The 10,722-nt window shown below is 46.5% G+C and overlaps 1 protein-coding gene across 1 annotated transcript in view; it reads right to left on the bottom strand.

The window, feature by feature from the left end:
* The window catches only part of LOC122561465, a 98,379-nt gene extending 91,545 nt beyond the window's left edge, over positions 1-6,834 (bottom strand). The window contains exon 1 of the mRNA XM_043713208.1: positions 6,483-6,834. Coding sequence (XP_043569143.1) covers positions 6,483-6,597 — 115 coding nt within the window. The 5' untranslated portion in view covers positions 6,598-6,834. The remainder of the gene's footprint in view (positions 1-6,482) is intronic.
* Positions 6,835-10,722: the final 3,888 nt, after the last annotated feature.

The following is a 10,722-nucleotide window of genomic DNA, read 5'->3' as shown; positions in this document are numbered from 1 at the left end:
AAAGATATAAAAGAGACCTAAGGGGCAACTTTTTCACAAGAGGGTGGTGCGTGCATGGAATGAGCTGCCAGAGAAAGTGGCGGAGGCTGGTACAATTGCAACATTTAAGAGGCGTTTGGATGGATATATGAATAGGAAGGGTTTGGAGGTGTATGGGCCGGGTGCTGGCAGGTGGGACTAGATTGGGGGTGGGATATCTGATCGGCATGGACGGGTTGGACCGAAGGGTATGTTTCCATTGGTTGGGATATCTGGTCAGCATGGACGGGTTGGACCGAAGGGTCTGTTTCCATGCTGTACACCTCTATTTGACCTATCCAGCCTGCACTAGCTCTATTACCTAGCCCGGCTCAATCACCTTAGTGCCAATCTCTTGCTTTTTCCCCCCAAACTCTTGCAGACCATTTCCAACCAAACAAAACCATCCAATGCCCTTGAGTGCCTCAATTGAACCCATCTCCAGCACATTCACAGACTGTGTTGTTCGGTATGGAACGCACTATGTAAAATCACTCAAATCGCTCTTAATTTCAATCTCTGCCTTCTCGTTCTTAGTTTCTTTAAGAAGCTTCACCCTATCGACTCTATCCAGCCTGCTCATGATTTTGAAAACCACAATCAGCTCTCCTTTCTTCAGAGGAAGTCGTCTGAACTTCTTCAGTCTATCTTCATAACTGGAACCATTCCAGCAAAATTACTTCTGCACTTTCTCCAATGCATTTGCATCTTTCCTATGTGGTGCCAGAAACTGTACACAATACTCCAGCGGAGGTGTTGTAGCCCCATTGAACATGTAGCTTCTCTTCTGCGTTTGGGTGATCGCTGTTGCGGTTCAGGATCGGATCCGTGTGAGTGGCTTTTCTGGACATTTTTGTTGCGCGTTCTCCTAGATCTTGTAGTCAATGTTTCTATTAACAAATCCAAGAACATTGTGTACTTACTGCTCTCTCCACCTGTTCTGCCACTTTCAATGATCTGAGCACATATGCACCCAGATCCCTCTGCTCCTGCACCCCCTTTAGAATTGTTCTCCCGATTTCAAATTGTTTTTCAGTGTTCTTCTGACCAAAGTGCAGCACCTCACATTTTTTGGCATCGAACCTTATCTGCCACCTATCTGACCACTCCACCAACCTGTCAATGTTCATCTGGAGTACCACACTATTCTCAACATAGCTTATAATTCATCCATGTTTGGTGTCATCAGAGTCATAGATTTTACAAGCCGTTGTCCCTTTGTGTCCGTGTCAGTTATCCATTCAATCCCATTTAGCAGCACTTGGTCTGGATCCTTGAATGCTGTGATGTTTCAAAGGCTCATCTAAATAGTTCTTAAATATCTTGAGGGTTTCCACCTCTATCACCCGTTTAGGCAGTGAGTTCCACCCTCTGGGTGAATTCTCTTTTCCTCAAATTCCCTCTCAACCTCCTACCACTTATATAGATTTATAGAATTCCTACAGTGCAGAAAGAGGCCATTCAGCTCATCAAGTCCACACCGACCCTCTGAAGACCCACCCCACCCACCCCCAACCTTATCCCTGTAACATTGTATTTCCCATGGCTAACAAAGATACTCTGCACATCCCTTCACACTATGCACAATTTACCACAGCCAATCCATCTAATCTTCACATCTACTCACTGCATAGCTGGGGATTCTCCACCATTACATAGATTCGAGGCCAAAATCAGTAGGCTTTTGTACTGTCGGTGAATTGAATGATACAGGTATCACCTGCTTTTTGAAAATTCACTTTACGCCAATTCGTTTTTACGAAAGACTTACTTTAGTACCTGTTTTTGGTAACCAAAAGAGGATTTTTGCTTTTACAAAAAAGTGCCAAGCACCTTCCCCAGGAACTACACTCATCATCTCAGCATCAAGGTACCACAGCCGTGAACTGTGTCTATGAGCATCTGTGCAATATCTCGATCTATTTTGTGCATTCATTAGCAAGATGTGTCCTAAGGTATCAGAAAAGCCTAAGTGAGCTCATAAGGGTGTTACGCTTAGAAACATGTCCTTACATTAAGTCTGTCTGGTTGCTGACATGACAGTTTTGAAAACAGTCAGGCACTTTTCCTAAGCTTTGCTGGTTACTCACTTCACCTCTTAAGACTCTTGCTCCATTGTGAAAATGGAGCACTTCCTGCCGTGGGAAATCGCCCCAGCAGGCGATACAGTTTTCACATCGACTGGATCAAATCTGGTGTCATTAGCTGGCCTGGAGGTCACCCAGGTGGTGTAAGGTCCCGGATTCGCTCCCTTGTGAAAATGCAGCACTCCCACGTTTGGAAATCACTAACACTTAGTCAGAACATGTTCCCCACACGGGTTGAGCCGGGGACACCATTTGCTCTTCCTCTTTCTCCTCCACCCCAGACTCCTGTACATCCTACCACCCCAACCTCCAACATCTTTTTACTATATGCTATTGTTAGCTTAAGTTTGAGGTGTTATTTGATATGATTTGGTAGCATATTGTTTGGGTCTGGGAAAGCGCAAAAATCTTTCCCGTACAAATTAATGGTAATTGCTTCTTTGCTTTAGGCCATTTCAGCTTACGAATGGTTCCATAGGAATGCACTATTTTCGGATAGCGGAGGGGCTCCTGTATATGGAGATTGGGCAGACTGAGGTCAAGTAGGAGAAAGTGAGGACGGCAGATGCTGGAGATTAGAGTCAAGAGTGTTGTGTTGGAAAAGCACAGCAGGTCAGGCAGCATCTGAGAGCAGGAGAATCAACGTTTTGGGCAAAAGCCCTTCATCAGGAAGCTGCCTGACCTGCTGTGCTTTTCCGGCACCTCCCTCTCGAAACTGAGGTCAAGGTCAGCCAGGATCCACTGAATGGTGGAGCAAGTTTCATGGGAAAGATGATTCTGATGACGAGTCATTGATGCAAAAACCTTAACGCTGTTTGTCACCACAAATGCTGCCTGACGTGCCATTTCCAGCATTTTGTTTTTGCAAAAAGGCAGAGTACTCCTCTAATTGGTTATATTCTTACTTTATTTAGTTCTTTTGTAACAGAGAGATACCATGCACTTATTAATATTGCAGTCAGGATTAGAGTGGTGCTGGAAAAGCACAGCAGGTCAGGCAGCATCTGAGGAGCAGGAGCCCATCACATTGATTCTCCTGCTCCTCAGATGCTGCCTGACCTGCTGTGCTTTTCCAGCACCACTCTAATCCTGACTCTAATCTCCAGCATCTGCAGTCTTCAGCACTGCCTTATTAATATTGCAGACATCCCTCCACCTCCACAAGAAGATTTCCTTTTGCCTCCATCTTAACCCCATTGTTCCCTTGACTACACGTACACTGTTTATTATAATCTTTCGGATTTTATTTCACACTAGCCATAAATGTACTTTTGTACAAACTCTTCACCCCTGTAACACCTTTTCATACAACTTCGATATTCAGCTTGGATTCCTGTGACATTATGATCGATAAAAGGAGATTAGAAGGAACTTTATGCTGTGCCTGACCTCCGCTGTACCTGCCCTGGAAGTGTTTGAGTGGAGAGAGAAAGTTTTACTCTGCATCATCCCTGCACTAACACTGGGGAGACAGTGGAAATGGTACCACGTCTCTCAGTCCCGGATTTGATTTTATTTAATTATTCAACAGAAATGTTGACAATATTCATTTTTACATCATGTTCATTGAGCATATTTGAGCTGTTAAGTAGATCCCTGACTGAGGTTGAGTGTCACATGTTTCAACAGAAAGATAGTTGTCACGAGCAACTTGGAGAAAGCACAGAGACGATGTGTGAGGCAAAAACATTTTATCAAACCAAGGAACATGAATGGTAACCTAGCATAATGGAATGAGAAACTGAGCCCACCAGTACTGTACCCCAGTGTCATACAGGGTCAGCACCAAACCCACCAGTACTGTACCCCAGTGTTATACAGGGTCAGCACCAAACCCACCAGTACTGTACCCCAGTGTTATACAGAGACAGCACCGTATCCCAGTGTTATACAGAGACAGTACTGAATCCACCGGTACCATACCCCAGTGTTATATAGAGACAGCACCGAACCCACCAGTACCGTACCCCAGTGTTAGACAGGGTCAGCACCGTACCCACCAGTACCATACTCCAGTGTTATAAAGAGACAATGCCAAACCCACCGGTACTGTACCCCAGTGTTATACAGAGACAGCTCTGAACCCACTGGTATCGCACTGCAGTGTTTTACAGGGTCAGCACCAAACCCACCGGTACCCGTACCCCAGTGTTACACAGAGACAGCATCAAACCCACCGGTACTGTACCCCAGTGTCATACAGAGACAGCACCAAACCTACCAGTACCGTACCCCAGTGTTATGCAGAGCCAGCACCTAACCCACCAGCACCGTACCCCAGTGTTATACAGAGACAGCACCGTACCCACCAGTACCATACCCCAGTGTCATACAGAGACAGCACCTAACCCACCAGCACCGTACCCCAGTGTTATACAGAGACAGCACTGTACCCACCAGTACCGTACCCCAGTGTCATACAGAGACAGCACCGTACCCACCAGTACCGTACCCCAGTGTTATACAGAGACAGCACCGTACCCCAGTGCTATAAAGGACAGCCCTGTGCCCACCGGTACTGCACCCAGACACTGACAGACTAGGCTAACATCAACATATTGCTCTCCATAGTCCACTGGAGACAGGAGAAAGTCCCCGCTAGTCCACTCTGACAGCTGATATCTGTGGAATTACACTGCCCCATACAGTGTCTGTGGGAGGGGGCCTCTACTCCAGCTTTTGTTTTGTTTTCACCCGCAGACTGAAGTCTGTGCCCTTGATCTTTCAGATCTTGATTAAAGTTTGTTTGAACAAAAGACAGGAGGCAATTGAGGAATAGAGAAGACATTACATACAAAGAGATACGTTTCAGAGGCAGAGAAAGAATAGAAGCGTCTGGCATGAGTTGTAACTGAGAGTTGCTCACATTGCTAAAACAAATGATTCTTTTATTATCTTGACCAGAAAAGCAGATAGAGAGGGAAACACCTCAGCCTGAGAGTATGAGAGAGAGGGTTGGGGCAGTCAGAGCCAGACAGAGAAAGAATAGAAACAGAGATTGATAGAGACATGGTGGGGGGGGGGGGGGGGGGGGGTGAGAAAAGAGAGATAGAGAGCGCACGCGCTAGGGGCAAGTAGTGAAAGAAGGAAGGTTGGGTCAAATTGAGAGAGACAGGGACATATAGTGAGAGTGGGTTCCTTTTGGAGAGGTTTGAAAACAGGAAAAAAATACACAACCTCAATATGTCTGAGAATACTGGTGATACTGAGCATCAGAATGCCGGATAGGGAGTGAAATCTGCTGACAATGGAAAGGGTAGTTCGCTGATCAGTTATTGATCCCTTCCTTAGAGGAATACTTCAATCCTGGGACCTGTGGCTGAGGTAGCAGCATTCTCTCCAGAAGGCTGGAGAGAATCCTATTCGAGATCTCTGGAGCACAGAACTCAAAAAGTTACCACTCCATGACAGTACTGAGGAAGCACAGTACTCTCAGAGATGTTATTTTTTCGGTGTGATGTTAAATTGGAGATCACTGGCCTCTTAGGTGTATGTAAATAACTCCATAACACTATTTCAAAGAAGAATCATGGATGTTGTGGCTGGTATTTATTTAGCATCTGGGTGGCATGGTGGCTTAGTGGTTAGCACTGCTGCCTCACAGCACCAGAATCCCAGGTTCGATTCCAGCTCAGGTGACTGTCTGTCTGGAGTTTGCACATTCCCCCTGTGTCTGCGTGGGTTTCCTCAGGGTGCTCCGGTTTCCTCCCACAGTCCAAAGATGTGCAGGTTAGGTGAATTGGCCATGCTAAATTGCCCATAGTGTTAGATGCATTAGTCAGAGAGAAATGGGTCTGGGTGGGTTACTCTCCGGAGGGTCGGTGTGGACTGGTTGGGCCGAAGGGCCTGTTTCCACACTGTAGGGAATCTAATTTAATATCTCAGAACTGTTTATTGGATCTTGCTGTGCAGAGATGGGCTACTGTTAATCCTATATTGTAATAGACACTGCACTTCATTTGGCTGCGAAGCACTTTGGGACAGTCTGTACTCAAGAAAGGTGCCAGAAAAATAAAAACCTTTTTCAAACTATCTCTGAAATCTCAACATCAGCTTCAAAGTGAGACAGTGCCAAATCTTTGACATTGCAAACTTGAATTGGGGTCAGCTCTTTTAATTTAAAAAGGAAAATGCTGGATATACAATGTAGGGCTGTCAGAGTAAGCAGCAGAAAGACAGACAGAGGTTTTAAAAAAGGACAGACACACAGGGAAACACAAAATGGCTCAACAAGGCCATAGATTAAGAGCCAACACTCAGCTCTTGCAATGAAAGATTCAGCAATGGTACTTCAGGGCCCCCACCCCACGGTGCCCTTTTCTTCCAATAGTAAATGCTTGGTACTGCATTTCTTTTCATTCATTAAGATGTACTTACCATTCTCCTGGTGGTAGTATGGCTGGGACATGTCCTGACCCATGGACATTCCAACCAGGATCCCAGACAGCAGAGATACCCGAACCAAGACACACAGTGCCAGCCTGCAACTCATTCTGCAGTCAGGAAGACAGACTCAAGAGATTTCAAATGTGGAGATCCCTCTTCACAGGGTCATTGGACAATTAGACACCAAACATCCAGACATAGAAGGGTACATGGAAGAGAGGGAAAGTGTCAGGAGGAGAAGGGGAGCATGGTGGGCTAAGGGGGTGGGGGAGAGGAGTAGGTGAAAGGAGCTAGTGGGAGGGAGAGAGAACAGAAGTAGGAAGGCAGAGAGAAGATGAGGATGGAGGGAGGCAGAGAGAATAGAGAGAAGAGAAGGCTACAAGGAACAGGAGAGAACGAAAGAAGGGAAGAATTGGAGGGAGAGAGAGAAGGTAGGGAAATGAGAGGGAAATAGGGATGGAGTGAGAGAGGAGTTAATAGGGAAAAGTTTCGAGGATCAAACCCAGTAAATACTGGGGACCCTCAACAGGATCTTCAAGGGACAGTGTTATGTTCAGAGAGAGAATTAGTTTCAGAGGATGGGGGAATTTGAAGGATTCCCAGAGGGAAGGGCTGGCAGAGTTCTAGCTCCGGAGGGCTGCTGTGTAGGAGCGGGACAGTAGCCGGGAGAGAGCGCTCTGAGCCCGGGCACCTCTGCACGGCTCGGCCGCTCAATCCCGCTCCGCTCCCGCATTCACAGCCGGGGCTGCTGCAAAACCCGGACTGGAGCCCACTCCAGCCGGACCGGCCGGCTAGCAGGCTCCTTAAAGGGGCCGAGACCCTGGGTTGGGGGGAGAAGGACTGAGAGACAGAGCCAACCCAGAAACTGGCACTAATCTCACCCACATCAGACAGAACTCTGTGATAACCTGCTGAGGAGGAGGCTCAAAGGAGCACTGTCTCATCCTCTCCATCAGTGAGCAGTGTCTGTAATTAATTATCAACATTTATATTTCAGCCTTTTCCAAAGCCTGTTCAGCTGGAGAGCAGGGAAATCTACTGGGAAACCAGCTCAGCTCTCCCTCTTCTCATGAAGAATCACTGGCCTTGCAACACTCACTCAGCTGTCTTCCCACAGGTGCTGCCAAACCTGCTGAGTTACTCCAGCAATTTCTGTTGTTGTTTCTGCTCCCCCACCCCGTGTTTGGTACCAAGGGCACCGGGAAACCAACCAGGTGGTTGGGCAAGAGCAGGGTAACATGGCTTTTATCACATGTACTACAACTAACGTGCTTGGTTCAAGGTGAGATTTGAGAGGCTAAAGCTCCAGGTATTTTGCTGGGATTGTGCTTTGAGACTGAGAGTTACAGCGCTCAGTATTAAACTCTTGGCATGAACCTTGGATGGTGGGTTCCAGTGTTTACTGTGATAGTTTGGAACTAAACTGCCGTCTGCTGGTGGAAGCAGGAAGAGCAAATGTGACTGTTACTGCTGAACATGCCCCTGATGAACTTTCCCCAGGAGCCAGTTCCATTGCCCTTAGTAATAAATATCAATGATTGGTACTTGAATGTAGGGAATGTGATTAAGAAATTAGAAGATGCTTTTTAGAAAATGCCTGATAATGAAGAAGAAAGCTGCAGACAGATATCAATGGACTATAGCCAGGTACATGTAAACAGGGCCACATATGAGGTCATGCATTTGGCAAAAATTAAGAAAGCAAGGCAATACACCATAAGTGGTGCATTCTGACAAATGTGGGCAATAAAACGACCTGCGAATTCCTGCAGGGAGTCAGGATCATAGAATCCCTCCAGTGTGGAAACAGGCCCTTCAGCCTTCCAAAAAGTAACCCACCCAGTCCCATTCCCCTAACTAATGTAACCTAACCTGCACATCTCTGTACTCTATGAGTAATTTAGCTTGGCTAATTCACCTAATCTGCACACTCTTGGACTATGGGAGGAAACCTAGACGGACACAGGGAGAATGTGCAAACTCCACACTCAGTTATCCAAAGCTGGGGTTGAACCAAGGTCCCTGGAGCTATAAGGCAGCAGTGCTAACCACTGAGCCACCATGCCACAGAAACATAGTCATGAAAGCAAATTTAAAAATCACAGAACATCAGGTTATGGTATTAACTTGGTGTTATGTGATTTTTAACTTTGTCCACCCCAGTCCAACACCAGCACCTCCACATCATGAAAGCCGATGGGATTCTTCCCTCTTTCAGCCAAAGAATAAGAACAGGGAATTAATGCTGGATGTGTATATAGAATCTTATTACTTATAGAATCCCGACAGTGTGGAAACAGGCCATTCAGCCCAACAAGGCCACACTGATCCTCCGAAGAACATCCCACCTCTCCCCTATCCCTGCATTTCTCATGGCTAAAGCACTGATTAAGCCACAGCTGCAGCAGTGTGCATTATAGATCCACGCATTATGAGAAAAAAGTGATTGAATTAAAGAGGCTACAGTGGAGATTTATTGTTGCCCAGTTGGAGATGTTCAGTTATGAGGAATGTCTGACTGATCTCGTGTGGTTTTCTTTGAAACAAAGGAGGCTGAGGGGAGAACCTTAACTGAAACCATGAGGGGTATTGATTCACAGACTTCAGTTCAGACATGAGTCCTGTGTGAACCCTCTGCACTGGTCTAGCATCAGGATTAGCACACAGTGAGTTATTGGGCATGAATAAAGATGTGCAGGTTCGTGGATTGCCACTGCTAAATTGTCCAGAGTATGTAGGACAGGTGGATCAGTAATGGGAAATGCAGGGTTACAGCAATGGGGTGAGCATGTGTTGGATGCTCTTCAGATGGCTGATGTGGATTCGATGGGCCAAATGGCCTATTTCCACACTGCCAGGGATTCTGTAATTATATGAATAGTCTGCAGCCAGACTAGGCGAACAGAATGGCTGGTGTGTCTGTCCCTGGATGGCAAGGTGCAGATGGATCTGCTCTAGGAGACTTAGATGAGACTTACCTTGTTGGGACAGATGATAGGAGGTGGTATCTGCTGATAAGTATCCACACCGAGATCACTATCTTCACACGTAGCCTCCAGCCACAGGCTGGAATCATGGAGGATCCTGCTCCACAGTGGCCTAGGCTATGATGTAGAGGTTGGAGCCCATCCTTTCCATCAGAGAAGTGGTGGGTACACACCTCCATTGCTGCACTGCCAGGCCAAACCAAGATGGAGTCCCTACTGCCCTCTGGCTCAACTTTCACCACAGCAGGCATGAAATCCTGCTGGTGTCTTAGTGCTGCAGTAGGAGCTTGGGCAGACATCAATGGCTGCTGGCCTGTAGATTCAGGAGACCCACTTTTGTGGAAATGGAACTCCGTGCTCAATGGGTTCTGCAGGCCCTGACAAGATTGTTGGAGGCCTCATCTTCAGAGGAGAGGCAGAGGCTCCACAGCACGGACCTGCTGATCTCTCCCAGGACATCAGAGTAGGTGCTCACATCACTGCAACTGCCCTGATCTGGCTCCTCTGTCAGCCAGGTTGAGGCTTCAACAGCCATGTGAACAGGTGCTAACCAAAGTCAGGCCCCAAAGATCCGAGCTACCCTGAAAGAGCATCTGCAGTTTTGACTGGTGAAAATCAGCTGCCTTCTCCCAGCTATATTGAAACCAGTCAGTGAATGCTGCATAGAGGTACCAGGACATCCATAGCACCCATGAAGGGAGTTCACAAGGTTAAACCATTTCTGAAATGCATTTTTGAAGTATTTCTGGGTAAAGTTATTGAGTGAAACTTTTAAAAACATAGGAGTTGTATAAAAAACCACACAATTTAATCTGCTTTAATTTTGGACTATGGGCTAATAAAAGGAAGATGCTGCTTCAAACCAAGCAGACTGTGTAAAGAAATGGTTGCCATTTTAAAAATCATGTTTACCGGAGCACTGTAAATTGTATACAATGTTACTTTCTCTGCAACAGTGAGAGCAAACACCATGGAGCTGATGGGTTCGGGATGAAGCTGGATATTGTCTTGACGGAAATGTCTTGATTGGCTCCTGACCAAATCCATACTTTTCCAACACCACACTGTCAACTCCTGACCAGATCACCATGGTTTGTCGATGTGGGTGAATGTGAGTGTGTGTGTGTGTGAGTGTGTCGGTGTGAGTGTGTGTGTGTGTGAGTGAGAGAGTGAGTGTGTGTGTGTGAGTGAGTGAGAAAGTGTGTGTGAGTGAGTGTGTGTGTGTGAGTGAGTGAATGTGAGTG

This window comes from Chiloscyllium plagiosum, chromosome 23 (assembly GCF_004010195.1).
Source record: "Chiloscyllium plagiosum isolate BGI_BamShark_2017 chromosome 23, ASM401019v2, whole genome shotgun sequence".
In the NCBI taxonomy this organism is placed as follows: domain Eukaryota; kingdom Metazoa; phylum Chordata; class Chondrichthyes; order Orectolobiformes; family Hemiscylliidae; genus Chiloscyllium; species Chiloscyllium plagiosum.
This window is presented reverse-complemented; position numbering and strand designations above follow the sequence as displayed.